This window comes from Lolium rigidum, chromosome 1, assembly GCF_022539505.1.
Source record: "Lolium rigidum isolate FL_2022 chromosome 1, APGP_CSIRO_Lrig_0.1, whole genome shotgun sequence".
Taxonomy (NCBI): Eukaryota; Viridiplantae; Streptophyta; class Magnoliopsida; order Poales; family Poaceae; genus Lolium; species Lolium rigidum.
In genome coordinates, this window is record NC_061508.1 from 246,285,416 (window position 1) to 246,304,758 (window position 19,343).

Consider the following 19,343-nt stretch of genomic DNA (forward strand, 5'->3'; position numbering starts at 1 on the left):
CGGAACGCCAAAGTTGCGATCAATTTCCGAATGCCGCAAGTTTGCGAAGGTAAGACCCCGGATCCATTCTGCTGGGCGTGGCATCGCCGAAGACTGCGCTCCGGTACTTTTATCCGTATCAACGGATACGAAGAAAAATCCTAACGGACGCGTTAGGTACTCGATAAATTTGGCCGGGACTCGACAGAATGGTAAGACCTTAAGCGGCACCTGTCGAAGTTTACACCGGTATCCCGAGATCATGTCCAGGGACGTGATTTTGAAGTAGGTTTTTGCGGATTGCCACTAGAGCAGTTAACTAGTACCTGATCCGTCAGATGAACTAGCCCCAACTACCAATATCCCTGTACAATATAGAATTTTATGAGAAGAAGTATGGAAGTTAGAGCTTTCAAGTAAAAATAAACAATGGAGATTTTCCCTGATTCTATGATTCAAGCAAAATCTCGGGGGCTACTGACATAGGCATCCCAAATGGGCCTGCCGGATATAGTACCCGGGGTTTATTGAAGGCCCACTACTCGAAGAATAAGAAGATTCGGAAGCCCAAGATATATTTAAGGAAAAGATAGAGTTGTAATAGGAAGTGTTATTTGTAATCCGGCGGGATGAGTTAGAAACCGTCCCGGACTTTGTAACTTGTACAAAACGAAACCCTCGGCTCCACCTCTTATATAAAGGGGGAGTTGAGGGACGAGAAGATCATCGAATCATTGTTCACAAACCCTAGTTTTCATAATCGTCGAGTACTTTTCGACTGAAACCTTCGAGATCTACTTGCCCTCTACTTCTAACTAAACCCTAGCCTATAATCCGTAGGCATTGACAAGTTAATCCCTTGTCAGTGGGGATCTCCGACAATAAGGCGGCTGTCTCAAGTTTGGCCCCGTCGCATCCGAGCTGCGGTGGAGGTGAGTCAGGTCTTCTTCTCCTGCAGGAGCTCCGGAGGCCGGAGTTTGCACGGAGGAGCGACGGGCCTGACGGCTTGGTCAATAAGCTCGATGTGTGCCATCTCGAAGAGCGAAGCTGCGTTGCTGCGGAGTATCCTCTGGCCGGCCGTGGAGGCGAGGGGAGGAGCCGATGCAGCCAGTGGTTTGCTGTTTCTTCTTGGTGGCGTCAGATCAATAACTTGGTTCTTCATCAAGCCTATATTCTCCGCCTGCCTCCTCCTATCTGTGGCAGGATTGGTGAGTCTGATGGCGGGCAGCTTTGCATCGATGGCGTTGGCGAAGAATTTCCTGCTGCTAGAAGCTTCTCTACCTCCAGTTCTAGTCCTCTGTCTGGCGCCGAGGTGGTGAGGGACAGAGGAATTGATTGGGTGAGCCGAAGCATCTGCCAGCAGTGGAGTTGGGAAGCTGTTTTTTTGAGCATCACCTCGGCGGCGGATAGCCGTCCGACATCCAAGGCCAATCCATGGCCTATCCAAAAGCCGGCGAGATCCGGCGTTTCAACCTCCTTCGTGAGGCCCTTTCTGAGGTCTGCAGTCGCATACTACGGCTGCATAGAGGCAAGTGGCTCCATCCCCGCCTCTGTGCATGACGGCGCCGTAGCTGATCTCTGGCTCGGCGGTGGGGAAAGAGAAGGACCGGATTGCGTTTTCCCATTTCTCAGTGAGGTCTTTTCTGTATTTGCCGGGGACCTATATGTTTTCTTTAATCTTGTGGAGTCCTTTGTAATAATTTGTACCTCCACCGTTTGGAATTAATGAAAAGCTTCCAGACCCTTCGGGCACTCCTTGTTCAAAAAAAAAAAAAAAAAAAACTGTCCGCCTACACCTTCAGTGAGGTTTTATAATGCATCATCAACCAACTAAACCTAGTCTACATCATTGCAAGGTCTTGGACCCAAACAATTGGAGCAAGAAGCTTATCCAGCCATTTTCGACTGGCCGCTGCAAACAAACAAAAACTCAAGCAAGTCAGGAGCAAAGGACTTCCAATCCCCCAATATTCCATTCCACATGATCCTGGCAAAACCTCACTGGACGACAAGTGCCCCCTCCCGTGATTGTTGATTAGGCTTCACCAATAAAACCCTGAGGTCCAGCATGGCAATGTGCCCCATTGTACCGGACTGCCATTGTACCACTGGTTAGGTGCTGCCAATATGAAACTGAGAGGAAAAAAGAAAGAATGCCCAATATGAAACCCCAGTCCCGTCTCGCCAAATGGCGAATCTCCTTGCGTCGCGCCGCCTGGTTCCAAAGCATTGGACAGCCAACAATTAACCACCTCGCCATTCCAAAGCATCACCGGTCTATCTGCTAGCAGGCTAGCAGCCTTGTAGTTGCAGCCTCGCAGCGCTCAGCTGATGAGTATATAAACATAGATGATCACTGAAAGCGCGAGGTGTGGTGGTGAGTAGAGTAGTGCTTTGCCCCCAATTCCAATTCCGTCCACCGCGCCGCACTTCAGCCATTCTTGCGGCGGCGGCCACGGCTGCAAGAATGGGCGTCGGGGAGTGGACTCGGGGACCGACGATCGGCAGGGGCTCCTCGGCCACCGTGTCGCTCGCCGTCGACCGCCTCACCGGGGAACTGCTCGCGGTGAAGTCGGTGGGCGCCGACCGGGCTGCCGAGCTCCGGCGGGAGCAGAGTATCCTCGGTGGCCTGAGCTCTCCGTACGTCGTGCGCTGCCTTGGCTCGGAAGTATCGGCGTCGTCGGACGGCAGCGGCGGGTGCGACATGCTGATGGAGTACGCGCCGGGCGGGTCGCTGGCCGACGAGATCAGGCAGCGACGCGGCGGGCGGTGCGAGGAGTCGCTGATCCGTTCCCGCGCGCGCGACATCCTGCGCGGGCTGGCGCACGCGCACGCCGCCGGGGTCGCGCACTGCGACGTCAAGGCCCGGAACGTGCTCATCGGCGCCGACGGCCGCGCCATGATCGCCGACTTCGGGTGCGCGCGGCGCATTGCGGGCCAGAGGCTGGCGGTCGGTGGCACGCCGGCGTTCATGTCGCCGGAGGCCGCGCGGGGCGAGGCGCAGGGCCCTGCGGCGGACGTTTGGGCGCTCGGGTGCACGGTCATCGAGATGGCCACCGGCGCCGCGCCGTGGCAGCGGTTCGGCAGCCCTGTGGCGATGCTGCACCACGTCGCGTCCTCGGGGGAGGCGCCGGAGGTACCGCTTTGGCTGTCGGAGGAAGGGAAGGACTTCCTGGGCAGGTGCCTGCTGCAGGACGCCGGGGAGCGGTGGACGGCGGAGCAGCTGCTGGAGCACGAGTTCTTGGCATTTGACGCCGCGGTGTCGTCGTCCATCTCCGTGGCAGGGATCACCACCCAGAAGGGGATGTTCGTGTCCCCCAAGAGCGTCCTCGACCAGGCATTTTGGAAGGAAGACGACGATGACACGACCGCGGACACCGTTACCGCCGGTCCCATCGACAGAGTCCGCGGCCTGGCCGCCGGTGCACCGGACTGGACCTGGGACGCGAGCTGGATCACGGTCCATTCCTCCGGCCCCAGCAGCGACTACGACGACGACGAGGAGGAGCTAGCAATGTACACAGATACCGACAGCGATTCCCCCGTCGGCGGCAGCAGCACCACCTCGGTTGGGTCCTCGAACAGCCAGGCCTCACATGCCAATTGCGATCGTTACGATGACAGGAGCAGCTGTAATGGGGAGCGGGGTGATTATGGTGATCACGGGATTAATGATTGTACATTTGCAATCACAAGCAATGGATTCTTTTCCGATATGTTATTGTTCGACCCGGCTGGCTGTCCAATTTTACCTTTTCGCCTGCTGGTATTCGTCCTGTCATTTGTCTCTCCCTTCCGATCGACTGGGCCAGTTCTTTTGAGCTTATTAACCAGCTTAACTGCAAAATTAAGCTCCAGCCGAAAAGAACTCAAATTTTTAGGTGGGCTTAGCTTTTCAGCCACCATCATTTTCTGTGTAGTTGGGGGAAGCCACGGAAGGGCAGCTTCCCGCAGCTTGCCGAGCTTCCCCAATTATGCAAATTTCGTTATACCCCAGCTACCCCTAAACTGAATCGTTATTACATTGAAAATGCCCTCCCGCGTCCTCTATTTCTCCTGATATGAAACGTTATTTTTTCTAGCGTGAGTCCACCCAAGTCTCCCGACTCGTTCGTGAGGGTTTCCCAGCCACAAAACAGCCGCCGCCTCCGATCTCGACGACCTCCGGTGGAGAAGCTCGAGCGCCGGCGTACCGCGCCTCCACCCTCCCGCCCCCGGAGCTACACCACTCAGCCGGACCTCGCACGAACTCAAGCCAGTGCTGCACGTCACGCCTGAACTCGAGCCAGCGCCGCCGTCTCCGACCAAGATCGCGCCAGCACTGCCTTCCTGAACGAGCAGCCACTGGTGGAAAAACAGGCTTCCGGGAAGCCCCATAAGTCGCGAAGGTAAAGGAACCGCGACTAATGGGGTCTTTAGTCGCGGTTCGTGTGGCGAACCGCGACCAAAGGCCTGGGCCCAGGGCGCACGGTGGCCAGCGGGTGCACGTGGGGGGCTTTAGTCGCGGTTGGCCAGCCCAACCGCGACTAAAGGTGCCCGAAGGCCTTTAGTCGCGGTTGGCCGGAGCCAGCCGGGACTAAAGCCCTCCCCTATATATACCCATCCAGCGACCAACACTTAGCCATTTGGAGCCATTCTCTTCACAAACTTCACAAGTGAGTGTTAGGTTTGCTTTTGGTTCCTCTTATGCACATAAGGTGTTTGATGAAATGCCCCAAGAGCATGAAACAAACATGATATGAAGTGTTGGAGTCACACTTGAGCTTTCTCATTTATTTTTTCCTCCTCGATCGCGGTTAGCAACTTGAACCTTTGATATGTGTCATTGATAAAATATGCATGTGTGTGTAGTTCATTAATTGTTTAATTTATATTGTTTGTAGCTAGTTAGTTTAACAAATGCATGATGGTTAATTATATATTTTATATTATAATAATGCGGATGAATCGGCAATGGATGTACGGTAACCGACTCTCCGGCGAGTTCGGTACGGGTTTGAAAGATTTTCTCGTAGTGGCTAATGCGAACAAGCGGGGGGTTTTGTTATCTGTCCATGTGTTAAGTGTAAGAATCGGAAGGGTTACTCTTCCTCAAGAGATGTTCACATGCACCGCTTCGGCACGGTTTCATGCCAAGCTATAATTGTTGGACCAAGCATGGAGAAAGAGGGGTTATAATGGAAGAAGATGAAGAAGGGGGTGATTTCAATGATGAAAGCTATCTTTCTCATTTCGGTGATACTTTCATGGAGGATGCTGAAGGTGAAGGGCAAGGTGAAGAAGAGGCACGTGATGATCCCGTTGATGATCTTGGTCGGACCATTGCTGATGCACGGGACGCTCGCGAAACTGAAAAGAGAGGGAGAATTTGGATCGCATGTTAGAGGATCACAGGAAGGCGCCGTACCCCGGATGCGATGATGGTCCGAAAAAGCTGGGCTGCACACCTGGATTTGCTGAGATGGAAGGCACGAGCAGGGTGTAGCTGACTCGGCATTTGAAAACTTGCTGAAAATGTTGAAGAATATGTTTCCAAAGAATAACGAGTTGCCCGCCACTACGTACGAAGCAAAGAAGGTTGTCTCGCCCTCTAGGTTTAGAGGTTACGAAGATACATGCATGCATCAACGATCGCATCCTCTACCGCGGTGAATACGAGAATTTGAATGAATGCCCGGTATGCATCGCATTGCGTTATAAGATCGAGGCGATGACCCCGGTGACGATGTTGAGGGCCGGAAACCCAGGAAGAGGGTTCCCGCCAAGGTGATGTGGTATGCTCCTATAATACCACGGTTGAAACGTCTGTTCGGGAACAAAGAGCATGCCAAGTTGTTGCGATGGCACAAAGAGGACCGTAAGTCGGACGGGGAGTTGAGACACCCCGCGGATGGAACGCAATGGAGAAAGATCGACGGAGAGTTCAAAGATTTTGCAGTCGACGCAAGGAACATAAGATTTGGTCTAAGTACGGATGGCATGAATCCTTTTGGCGAGCGAGCTCCAGCCATAGCACCTGGCCCGTGACTCTATGCATCTACAACCTTCCTCCTTGGTTGTGCATGAAGCGGAAGTTCATTATGATGCCGGTGCTCATCCAAGGTCCGAAGCAACCCGGCAACGACATCGATGTGTACCTAAGGCCATTAGTTGATGAGCTTTTACAGCTGTGGGGCAGACTCGGTGTCCGTGTGTGGGATGAGCACAAAGAAGAGGAATTTGACCTACGAGCGTTGCTTTTCGTAACCATCAACGATTGGCCTCGCTCTTAGTAACCTTTCGGGACTCGTCAAATAAGGGATACAATGCATGCACGCACTCGCTTACATGAGACCGAAAGTGTACATTTGCCAAATTGTAAGAAGAACGTGTACCTTGGGCATCGTCGATTTCTTCCGAAAGGTCATCCGAGTAAGAAAGAAAGGCAAGCATTACAACGGCAAGGCGGATCACCGGCCGAAGCCTCGCGGAACACACTCGGTGCTGAGGTATTTGATATGGTCAAGGGTTTGAAAGTCATCTTTGGAAAGGGTCCCGGCGGACAATCGGTTCCGAAGGGAGCCGACGGGCACGTAGCCATGTGGAAGAAGAAATCTATATTCTGGGAGCTAGAATATTGGAAAGTCCTAGAAGTCCGCTCTCGCAATCGACGTGATGCACGTTACGAAGAATATTTGCGTGAACATCCTAAGCTTCTTGGGCGTGTATGGGAAGTCAAATGATACAAAGGAAGCACGAGCGAGACCAGCAAATTTTGAAAGACCCCGATGACCCGCATCCGAACGGTTTCAAGGTCGTGCCGGCTACGCTCCGACCAAAGAAGAGAAGGTCATCTTTTTTGAATGCCTGAGCGAGTATGAAGGTCCCGTCGGATTCTCGTCCAATATAAAGGGAATAATAAACATGGCGGAGAAAAAGTTCCAAAACCTGAAGTCTCACGACCGCCACGTGATTATGACGCAATTGCTTCCGATTGCTTTGAGGGGCTCTGCCGGAAAATGTTCGAGTAGCCATTGTGAAGCTATGTGCATTCCTCAATGCAATCTCTCGAAGGTAATCAATCCGGAAGTTCTACCACGGTTACAGAACGATGTGATCCAATGTCTTGTCGGTTTCGAGTTGGTGTTCCCGCCATCCTTCTTCAATATTATGACGCACCTCCTGGTTCACCTAGTCGATGAGATTTCCATTCTCGGTCCCGTATTTCTACACAATATGTTCCCCTTCGAGAGGTTCATGGGAGTATTAAAGAAATATGTTCGTAACCGTGCTAGGCCGAAGGAAGCATCGCCAAGGGCTATGGAAATGAGGAGGTAATTGAGTTTTGTGTTGACTTTGTTCCCGACCTTAAGCCGATTGGTCTTCCTCAATCGCGGCACGAGGGGAGACTAAGTGGAAAAGGCACGATCGGAAGGAAATCAATGATATGTATGGACGGCCATTCTCCGACCGAAGCACACCACACGCTTCCGACCAATTCCAGCTTGGTGGCTCCGTACTTTGAGAAACACAAGAATATTTTACGCTCGGACAACCACGGGAAGCCCGAATCCCGGATTAGGAAGGCCCACATGGAGACTTTCGGCAGTTGGTTGAGAAAACATTTAATGAGTGACAATAAGGTTGTAGATCAGCTGTACATGTTGGCCAAGACACCATCTTCGACTATAACGACTTTCCAAGGGTACGAGATAAATGGGAATACATTTTACACGATCGCCCAAGATAAAAAGAGCACCAACCAAAACAGTGGTGTCCGCTTTGATGCGAAGCAACCGAGAATGGGCAAAAGGTCACATATTATGGTTACATAGAGGAGATATGGGAACTTGACTATGGACCCTCCTTTAGGGTCCCTTTGTTCCGGTGCAAATGGTTCAAGCTAACAGGAGGTGGGGTAAAGGTGGACCAGCAATACGGAATGACAATGGTGGATTTCAACAATCTTGGTTACCTTGACGAACCATTCGTCCTAGCGAAAGATGTCGCTCAGGTTTTCTATGTGAAGGACATGAGTAGCAAACCAAGGAAACGGAAAGATAAGAAAACGATCGGTACATCATGCGATGATTCAAAGCGCCACATTGTTCTTTCAGGGAAAAGAAACATCGTGGGAGTGGAGGACAAGACAGACATGTCGGAAGATTATAATATGTTTGCTGAAATTCCGCCCTTCAAAGTGAACACCGACCCAAGCATTAAGTTAAATGATGAGGATGCTCCATGGATACGGCACAATCGTAAGCAAGCGAGGACACAAGGGAAGAAATGATGTGTAATAATTTATTATTGTACCAAACTTTGTTGAATGAATCATGTGAATTATATTACCCGTGATGTGTTTGGTGTCCATTTTCGAATGATTCAATTGACTCGAGATAGCACCGATGATACATGAAATTTGGAGTGACTAAGTCATACTCCCGCATACATGAAATTTGGAGTGACTAAGTCATACTCCTGCATATAGGAAATTTGGAGTGACTAAGTCATACTCCTACATACATGAAATTTGGAGTGATTTAGTCATACTCCTGCCTAGGCGTATAATATGCATACTCGTAGTCTTCATAGCCGCCGCCATTGTACTGGTAGTCGTCGCCTTCTAAGTTGCCGGCGTCATCGTCGCTGCTGTCGTCGCTGTCGTCGGGCGGCGCTCGTGGCTCGAACTGAGGGTAGCGCAGGCGGGGGATATCGCCGGCCGTGATGTAGTCCATGACGCTCTGCGAAGTCCGGCCGTACCACCATAGCCGACGGCCGGCCTCGTGGAAGTTTCCGGGAGGCGGACCGTCCTCCTCATACTCGGCGAGCGCCCTCTCACGCCGATTGATGAAGAAGGCGTCCCAAGTATGCTGGTTATCGGGATGCCGGCGGGGATTCATCCGCTGCTCCGGCGTGAGGTCGAGGTAGTAGTGGTTCGTGATGGCCGCCCGCGCGCGCAGTACCCGAGGGACGGGAGGGACCGGCACGCCGCCGGCGCTTAGGCTCCGGCCCGGCAGGGACGCGGTAGCCCGGAGGGCAAGGGTAGTTCGAGGCGCAAAGCTCCTCCACCTGCCGGTAGGTTAGAGTGGGTGCGGTGGAAGCCATGAGAGAGTGATGAGAGATTGTAGAGATGTGATGCTGGCCAAGGCGGGCTACCTATATGTAGTGACAAATGGCGGGAAAAATGGGAGCGGGAAGACGGGAGGCGGGGAAGAAAGAGGCGGGGAGAAAGTGGCGGGATGAAATTGGCGGGAAAAAATTGGCGGGAAGAAAGAGGCCGGAAGAAATTGGCGGGAAACAATTGGCGGGAAGAAAGAGGCGGGAAACAATTGGCGGGAAGAAAGAGGCGGGAAGACAGGGAAGAAATGGCGGGAAGACGAGGAGGGAAGAGGGGGTCGGCGGAAAGAGGCGGGAAGAGGGGGCCAACGAACTTTTGAATTGAATTAGTTTTATTTTTATTAATTTTTGACAATTTGTATTTTTAAAATTTTGAATTGAATTAGTTTTATTTTTCTGAATTTTTTGATATATTATTTGTATTTTTAAAATTTTGAATTGAATTAGTTTTATTTTTATGAATTTTTTGATATATTATTTGTATTTTTAAAATTTTGAATTGAATTAGTTTTATTTTTCTGAATTTTTTGATATATTATTTGTATTTTTAAAATTTTGAATTGAATTAGTTTTATTTTTCTGAATTTTTTGATATATTATTTGTATTTTTAAAATTTTGAATTGAATTAGTTTTATTTTTCTGAATTTTTTGATATATTATTTGTATTTTTAAAATTTTGAATTGAATTAGTTTTATTTTTCTGAATTTTTTGATATATTAATTGTATTTTTAAGATTTTGAATTGAATTAGTTTTATTTTTATGAATTTTTGATATATTATTTGTATTTTAAATAATTTGAAATGTATTAGTTTAATTTTCTGAATTTATTGATATATCTCTGAAAAAAGAAAAGAAATTTGAAAAATAGCTTTAGTCGCGGTTGGCCTCGCCAACCGCGACTAAAGGGTATTTTCCGCGGAAACTTAAAACCGCCGAAAATACCCTTTAGTCGCGGTTGGGGAGGCCAACCGCGACTAAAGGTGCTCTTTAGTCGCGGTTGGGGACCCCAACCGCGACTAAAGGGTCGCCGCTATAAATCTCGCGCGCGCCCACGGCGGTTCATTCTTCGTTTCTCCGCCCGATCGATCCTCTCCTCCGCCGCGCGTTCGTCGTCCGCCGCCGCCCGAGTTCGTCGTCGTCGCCGCCGCCACACGCGCGCCCCGATCTCCGCCGCCCCGAGTACGTCATCGTCGCCGCCGCCACACGCGCGCCGGCCGTTGCCGCGCGCCACGCACCGCGGGAGAGAGAGAGAGATCGAGGGAGAGGCCGGGGGCCGCCGCGCCCGCCGCTGCCGCGCCGCGCCGCCCCTCGCTCGTCATCACCGGCGCAGAGAGAGGAGAGGCGCGCGCCAGGGCCGCCGCGCGCCGCCGCCATGCTAGCTCGCCCGCCCGGCGGCGCTCTGCCGGCCACGCGTGCGGGAGAGAGGAGCGCGCAGACGAGCTAGCCCCCGCGCGCGGCCTGCCTTTTACTTTTCTTTTTTTTTAGTTTTTTAGTTTTTTAGTTTTTTACTTTGTTTAACTATATATAAGTTCTTTTAATTAGAAATTAGTAAAAATGAAACTACAACTTTGACTTAATAAAAGTTGAACTAAAATGGGTACTAAAAAAAGAACTAAAACTTTGACTTAATTAAAAACTTTGTTTAAAAAAAAACTAAAATTTTGACTTAATAAAAATGAAGTAAAGATTGTTTAAAAAAAAAACTAAAATTTTGACTTAATAAAAATGAAGTAAAGATTGTGTAAAAAAAAACTAACCACCGCGCGTATACGGAGGGGGCAGCGAGCCCCTCGTCGCCCCGTCCGTATACGAGCGGTGTTTTTTTTTTGGGTCGAGAGGGGGCGGCACCACCACTGCCTTTTCGCCACCGCCGCCCTTTCGCCACCGCCCTTTCGTCACCGACTCCGACTCCGCGCGCACCCCTTCCTCGCCCCTCCTTTTGGCACCGCCCTTTCGCCACCGCCACCGCCCCCTTCTTCACTTAATTAATTTGTTTTGACTACATGTTTTCGGGACTCGACATATGGCGGACGATAGAGGTGACCCGATTCTCGGACAACTATGATCCGGTCGCCGAAGACCATATCTTCGGCATCATAAAAGGCGATATTCCTTTTGTGCCGACCGGAGAAGAAGAAGATGATATCTCTTCTTATCCGAACCTTGAGGGTGAAGATGAAGGGCGCCGTCGACAAGATGGTGCGGAAGAAACGTCGATAAACGACGATCTTCAGCTTGGAAGTAGCAACCACCTCCGGCGCCGAGGTATATATATATACATATTGAGCGTCCGGTGATACAATAACTGATTTGAATAAATGTGTGTGTACTAACGCGCGCGACTCTCTTTCTTATTTTAGCCCTCGGCCGGATCGTCGAAAAATCGAGTACGTCGTCGTCAAAGCGTGGCGCAACCAAGACGATGAAACCAGGAGAAACATGCACCATCGATGTTGTCGACGAAGAAACCGGCAGAGCCGCCGGAGCCCAACAAGAACGCCACCAAGTTTGTCGGCCAATGCGGAGCCGTTGTTAGAGACAACGTCTCGATCACCCGCCGAGAGTGGAATGAGCCAAAGAAGGCACGTGTTGGTTTCACTTTTGTCGAACGGAGAGAAAAAAAGATTGCTTCAACAAGCTTATGGAACATTTCGTTCTACCTCCGGAATACCGCAAATACGATGAGGAGGGTAACAAGATTGCGGAAAACAAGAAGAGGCGCAAGCTAGTCAAACAGTTCGCTCTTTCTAGGATGGCCAACGCATTCCGGAAATACAAGCAAAATCTAGCCCATGACTTTGTCAACCAGGGCAAGACTCCGGATTTCAAAGGACAATATGAGAAACTGCAACATGATTGGCCAGAATTTGTGAAGCAAAAGAAATCGGAGCAGTTCCTTGAACTATCGAAAAAAATAAGGAAAATGCGGCCAAGAAGGAGTACAATCATAAAATGGGGCCAGGAGGGTATCGCTTTTGGCAGCCTAAGTGGGAGAAGATGGAGAACGAGCCGAGGGCGCGAGGAATCCGTCCAGGTACGGAGGGATGGGACCCAAGGGCCAAAAGCCGGTGGTACGGGCATGGGGGATCGCCGAACCCGGAGACAGGGGAGTGTGTTTACCGGGGCAAAATAATTACACCCACCCAAAACCTTATTGAGGCAATGAGGGATGCTCAAGAGGGAGGATCAGGTTCAACAGAGAGAACGACGCCCGACAAAAGCCCTCGGGAATCCCGAACACGGAGGACGTGTACGAGGCATGCCCGGGGACATTTCGTGGAAACTAGGGTTCCCCGTAAAGATGACCCGTACGGTTACGTGAAGCCGTAAGAGAAAGATGGATCGGGATGCGGATGTTGTGGCGAAGTTGGTAACGGAAATGGATGTGATGAAGAAAACCGTGAGTGTACTAGTCGCCGAAAGAGATGCAGCTCGGGCGCAAGCATGAAGATCATCCAATGGATCTCGGAAGCCGCCAGCGGAGAAGAAGCAGCGTGGCTTCCACGGAGGCCTCACCGGCCGGTGCACCGACGATCGAAATTACCGCACCGGAGCCTCGGCCGGTGGTCGAAGTTACCGCACCGGAGCCTCCTCGCTACCCCGTGGACGATATAAAGGAGATGAAAGCATGTCATCCGTATTATCCTATCGGGAACATGTCCATGAAGGTAGCCATCGGCAGTGCTTTACCACCTGGAGCACTCCACCACAACAACCCCATTCAAGATGGCTATGCTCGTGTCACGGTGGAGGAGATAGTCCAAGGGTTTGAGGACCTGGACATTGACATTGCTACACCCGAAGGGGTGAAAAGACTTGGAGATGTCAAGCGCCGGTTCATTCTATGGCAGAAGAAATTTATCAAGTTTCTGAGGCGAGGCGCCAACAAGTCCACCCCCGTACGGTGGTGGTGGTGGCGGTGACGGTGGCGGTGGCGGTGGCGGTGACGGTGGCGGTGACGGTGGCGGTGGTGCTTCACCTAATACACCTCATTCACGTCAGCCGACGCCGCCCCCAGTCCTCGTCCGGCGGGTGATCAGACACCGGTACCGCCCCCAATCCACCTCCGGCGAAGAAGCGTAGCAGTCCTTGGTTATTAACCCGGACCCTTACGTACCTAAGAAAACAAAGGTACCGGAGGTATCACCGAAGCCTCTCCCCAGGAGGTCTTGGGAAAGTAGTGCCGAGGAAGTCGAGGCGGGCGCGGCTGCTGATTTAGAGAAATGGAAGGCAAGCGTCCAGAAGAAAATAGAGGGCGAGCCCAAGCCAGTATATTCTGACAAGGAAAAGCAGTGGGCTAAGTCATTTTTGAACACACCGTCCCAAGCCGCGAAGAATCTGCCTGACGACTATTTACGTGAACTTCGTAGGCAAGCACTCGCGTTCAAGAACAGGAAAGAGTTGGCGGAGAAGCAAAGGGGGAAAGAAGTTGCCCAGCTCGGGAAACAAAGTAAACAATCGATCACCCCGCTCATAGTGCAAGCCGCCGGTCCGGATGCCCCCGATATCATAGCAGCTGCGGCAGCACATGGATTGACTGTAGAAAGTGCCAGAAAACAAGCGGCCGACTTAGGTATCACTCTTCGTGCGGTGTTAGGCCTTGATGAGGCGCCAATGAAGGACGTAGTATTTACATATGTGAAGAATGGCCCTCTCATCGAGCCTCGCGCAGAAGAGGATCTACCTCGACAAATGAAAGGTCTGCTAAATTGGTACAAGGCTTACATAAAACATGAAAACGCCAAAGGCTATATCTATGCGGAAGTTAAATATGAGCATCACTTCAAACGTTACCGGGTACAAATTCCTCTCGAGTGAATTGTTCCAGACTGTTCAATCTGCGCGACCTCGACAAATCTATCATCGCTTGCTACGTTCCGTAAGTGATTTATTAATTTCTACCCCATCTCGTTCATTGCCTGCACTATATATATATATATATATATATATATATATATATATATATATATATATATATATATATATATATATATATATATATATATATTGTCCTAACTATCTTGTTGTGTACGCTATATATTATGCAGTAATGAAGAAGCGGGAAATGCGAATAAGGAACATCCATGATGTTGGGTTCATTGACCCACACATCGTTAATTCATATGTGTTAGAACACCACCCCGCCGACGTGGAGGAAGACCTGTGGCGGTTTATTAGAAAACAGCAACAGTAAAAGTGATATTCTATTTCCTTACCATTTTGGGTGAGTGTTTCTGTCTTGAGCACATTCTCTTTTGTTTACTCCATGCATGGTATGTGGCTAATCGATGAGTTATGCATGATCGTGCATGTATCGTGTCCGCAGGTTCCACTCGGATTCTTATGGTAATTAAAGTTCAGACCTCCTCGGCTCTCGTCCACGACTCTCCGAATATGGATCCGGCGCTTTGGGGCGACATGAGAAAAATGATGCAAAAGTAATTATTTTCATTCATTTGCGCTCTATATCGATCGGCCTATTTCGTTCATCATTTCCTAATATCAAGTAACTAATTAATAACTCTCTTGTTTATTTAATTTTCTTTGCCTCGTAGGGTTTGGAGACGGTTCGTAGATACCAAGGTCGGTGAATTCAAAAAAGAGCTACATTTTAAAATGGCAAGTGCCGACGACCGGGGATACTCAGCCACCGGGGACCAATCTATGTGGATACTATGTTTGTGAGAGGATCCGGAGATACCGCAATGAGCGGGACCGGACGTGTGAGAACAACATCCTGAGGAATAACCTCCGGAAGACGCTTAGTCCAGAAGCTCGCTTCCGACCACTTCAAGAGGAACTAGCTGGATGGTTGGCGAGGGAAGTCATCGATCCTAGAGGAGAACACTATTACGATGACGTAGATCTTTATAGGCACCGGAATTTGTAACTAACTTGTTCAAAATTGTATATGGTCATCCGATATTGAATATATATTGTATATGGTCATCCGATATTGAATATATATTGTATATTACTCTTGAATTCTTTTTGGTTCTAATTTCAAATTTGTTTGAAATTGTACATTCATATGCATGTATGTATACAGTACCGTAGAATATGTGAAACTCCTTCAAAATTAAAACTCAAAAGAAATAAAATAATACAAATTAAAAAGAAACCAGATTTAGGGGGAGGGGGGGGCTAAACCCTAAACCCTGCGGAGGCCTTTAGTCGCGGTTGGCCAGAAGAACCGCGACTAAAGGTCCTCCGCCCTGGCGCTCGCCTGCGGCCCACGTGGATGGGCCTTTAGTCGCGGTTCGTAAGGAACCGCGACTAAAGGGGGGGGCCTTTAGTCGCGCTACTTTGGTCGCGGTTGGGCCACCGCGACTAATGGCAGTTGCCAACCGCGACCAAAGCCCCTTTTTCCACCAGTGAGCGTCGACCTCCCACCATCCCTGACCTTGCAGCAGCCTCGAACTCTCCGATCTCACACCCAGGATACCCGATAGAATCAAGGTATGATTCTTATCCTCTTCTGTAGATGATGTACGTATAGTGTAATAGGTTGTATAATCGTAGATGATTGAGTTTGCTCGTAGTACTTCTGCAACATGATCACTTTTGTATGTGCTCTGTAGTACTTCAGCAACATGAAAAATTCTGAGATTTATATACGTGCTATTGAAAATTGTATTAAAAACAGTGGGCCATTTTGACATTGATTTTATAACACATGTCATAGATGGAAAAGGGGAAAGCAGTGAAAGCAACATGGGATCCTGTCGCCCATAGTATTTTTCTTGATGTGTGTATTGAAGAAGTGCAAGCAAAAAACCGTCAACCTGGCCAAAGTTGTTTGAACGCAATTGGGTATGCAAATTTGGTTAGAAAGTTCAATACGCGAACATCTAGAAATTATGAGCGCAAACAATTCAAGAATAGATGGGAGGCACTCAAAAAGGACTATAATTGTTGGAAGTCATTGAATCAACATGCATCGGGCCTAGGAAGAGATCCCATAACTAATAGCATTGCAGCTAGCGACGATTGGTGGGAAAATGAGATAAAGGTACTGGCATCTATACATATCTTTAAAGATTTTCTTTTCTTCTTTAGATGCAATACTCATGTACTACTTTGATATGTTATTGCAGAGATGTGCAGAGGCAAGCAAATTTCGGTATGCTCCACTAGCGGATGAGGATAAGATGAGGGAGATTTTTGAGCAACATAGTGTTACAAATGAATATGCGAGGGTGCCAATTCCATCATCTCAAGTTGAGACCTCTCATATTAATGTTCTGAATGATGATGACTCTGGATGTGAAGAAGTTACACCTACCCAGGTTCTGGGTAAAGGTGGAAAGAAGAGAGCATGTCCTTATTCACCTAGCCCAACATTAGTTAAAAAGGTGGCAAAGGTTGATGAAGAGAAAACGGCATTCACACGTATGGTAGATTTGTTTGCCAAGAGGGAAGAGAAAAGAAATTCTGTGCCGTCTGAACCTATAATGACTGTTGATCCAGTAAAAGTAGAGTTCAAAGAGATGATGACCATGGTGGTCAAAGCTGGAGGTTTGCCTGGAAGTGATGAGCATTTCTATGCTTCATAGATGTTCATGAAAAAAGAATATCGTGATGCATTCGGCTGTTCTTGTTTCGAGGATGCGGAGCCTAGTACGATACTTGGATGGATCAAGAGGACATGGGAGATGTTTATGAAAAATAAGTAGAAAGGAATTTTTTTATGTTATTTGCTTTGAACCATATTAGCTGTGTTGGCTTGAAACTATTATTTCCACTCAACTTGTAATTTCGTGAACCTATCATTTTCTATCAAGTTGTTTATGTCGTGAACCTATTATTTTCTCTCATTTTGTGCTATTTTGAACCTATCATTTGCTCTCAGCTTGTGTTATTATGGACCCTATTTCTTTCAAACTTGCATATTTTTCAAAATTTTAATGTTATGGTTCGTGTGTTGGTCATGTGACAGATGGATATGTCGTACGATGAAGAAGATGAAGAATTTGAGATGTGCATGATTGCAATGGGATGTCATCTTCAATGGCGTGAGAAGGTTCCATATGCACCAAGAAGATTACCAGTGATGACAGGGCTCCAATGGGTTGAAGATAAAGAAAAAGATGGACGTAGGTTCTACTCTATGTTCAGGATGCGGAGGTCAGTGTTTTACCCATTACATGACTTGTTGGTTGACAAATATGGTTTGAAGTCAACTTGCAACATGTCAAGCAAAGAAGCATTAGCTCAGTTTTTATGGACTTTGGGGTCATGCCAGAGCACTGATAATGTTTCTGACCGACTTGAACATAGTCGGTCTACCATTAATAAAAAGTTTCATGAGGTTTTGGGTTGTGTATATCGTATGGCTGCTGATTATATCAGACCCAACGATCCAACTTTCACCCAAGTTCATCCTAAACTGAAGGGACGCAAATTTTGGCCTCATTTCAAGAATGCCATCGGGGCTATAGATGGAACACATATTTCTTGTATTGTTCCAGAAGAAAATCAGCCTAAATACCGCAACAGGAAAGGTGTTACAAGTCAAAATGTCATGGCAATATACCTGAGTTCCAACAGGCACCTCCACGAGGGAGAGAGGAGACCTTCAACCATCGACATTCCTCTCTACGCAACGTCGTCGAAAGAGCATTTGGTGTTCTCAAGATGAAGTGGCGAATTCTCTTAGGCATAACACGGTACAAGACAGAGGCACAAACGATGATCATAGCTGCATGCATGTGCCTCCATAACTACATTCGTGAAAGCAATCTGCGTGATCAGCATTTCGACTCGTGATACGTGATGCTATTGCTCAGAGTCTTGTACCTTGAATATTAGTTGTTACGATGGATACGTTACGTGATGGCTTTTATTAGGAAACTTGTAATAATTTGATGAACTTGCTTCTAGTTGACATGCATCACAAGTACGACAATATATTTTATTGAAATATTTCCTATTTCATGATGTCCGTAAATTATTTTTCTGCTTGTGTAAATGGTGAACTCATTACAGAAGTACATAGTATAATTTACATATCACACTATTACGTTCTAGGGGTATTACAGACTTTTTATCTTACAGACTGATAAAATAAGCTCAGACATTATAAGCTGAAAAGAACTGGACTGCAGTTTCTCTGAGGCTTATTTTTCACTGCAGTTTCCCTGGAGCAGCTGAGCTTAAGCCGTTTCTGCAGAAGCCACAGCCAAAAAGAACTGGGCCGGGCATCTCCAACGGGCAACTGCCTCCACATGGATCAGAAATACGCCTGTCCTCCAGCAGGGGACGCATCGTGTCACAGACGTCCGTGGAGACGCAAACGCAGCACAAATATGCAACATGTTTGCGTCTTCGCGGATGCTGCGCGGTCGTGCCGAGCGTCCGCTCGCTTCCCCACGGGTTCCCCTGGCAGCGACCCTGGTTCGATCGGCGCGAACTAAAGCAGAGCAACTGTCGGGGAGGTCAACCGCCGGAGTGGCAACCGCGCCGATCGACCCACCAACCGCCGAAATTGAGTGACATTCCCTCCTCTGGGCTCGGCGTGGTAGAAGGTGTCGGCGTCTGACCAGACATTTCCTCCTCCGGGCTCGCCGTGGCCGAAGGTACCAGTGGGCCGGAGCTTGACGACGTTGTGGGATGCGCAGAGCTCGGTGTTGCTATGGGGTCGGTACTCACTGCGGGATCATGGCTGGGCTCCGGCGCCAGGATGTTGATGCGCTCGGCCATGTACCACGCCATCACCGCTTCATCAATGTTCTCAGTCCCCCCCCCCTCCCCAAGAAGAAACTGCAGATCCATGTTCCTCTTTGTCCCCACGACGGTGTCCTTGAGCAACTCGATCATCACATTGTGCTTCAGGAAATGCAGCTTCCACCTCTCATCGGCCTTCGCCTACCTCTGCTCGGCGCGGGCCCTAGCGTTGGAGATCCACCCGTAAATCGAAGCCTTGCAGCCGCTTGATACGTCTCCGACGTATCGATAATTTCTTATGTTCCATGCTACATTATTGATGATATCTACATGTTTTATACACATTATATGTCGTATTTATGCATTTTCCGGCACTAACCTATTAACGAGATGCCGAAGAGCCAGCTTGTCGTTCTCGCTGTTTTTGGTTTCAGAAATCCTAGTAACGAAATATTCTCGGAATTGGACGAAATCAACGCCCAGGGTCCTATTTTGCCACGAAGCTCCAGAAGACCGAAGACGTAACGAAGTGGGGCCACGAGGTGGCGAAACACCAGGGCGGCGCGGCCCAGGCCCTGGCCGCGCCGACCTATGGT

At 48.9% G+C, this 19,343-nt stretch overlaps 1 protein-coding gene across 1 annotated transcript; it reads left to right on the forward strand.

Moving 5' to 3' along the window:
* Positions 1–2,446: 2,446 nt before the first annotated feature.
* LOC124657120 (mitogen-activated protein kinase kinase kinase 17-like) lies at positions 2,447–16,637 on the forward strand. The gene is made up of 2 exons (XM_047195728.1): positions 2,447–3,745; positions 16,179–16,637. Exons 1-2 carry the CDS (start codon positions 2,447–2,449, stop codon positions 16,635–16,637), a joined length of 1,758 nt encoding a protein of 585 aa, XP_047051684.1.
* Positions 16,638–19,343: the final 2,706 nt, after the last annotated feature.

Excerpts from the sequence above, each read along its gene's own strand:
- LOC124657120 (XM_047195728.1), top strand. The coding sequence starts at position 2,447 with ATGGGCGTCGGGGAGTGGACTCGGGGACCGACGATCGGCAGGGGCTCC. Across the intron at positions 3,746-16,178 it reads TTTTACCTTTTCGCCTGCTG|AGATGTGCAGAGGCAAGCAA; the intron begins GTATTCGTCCTG and ends ATGTTATTGCAG.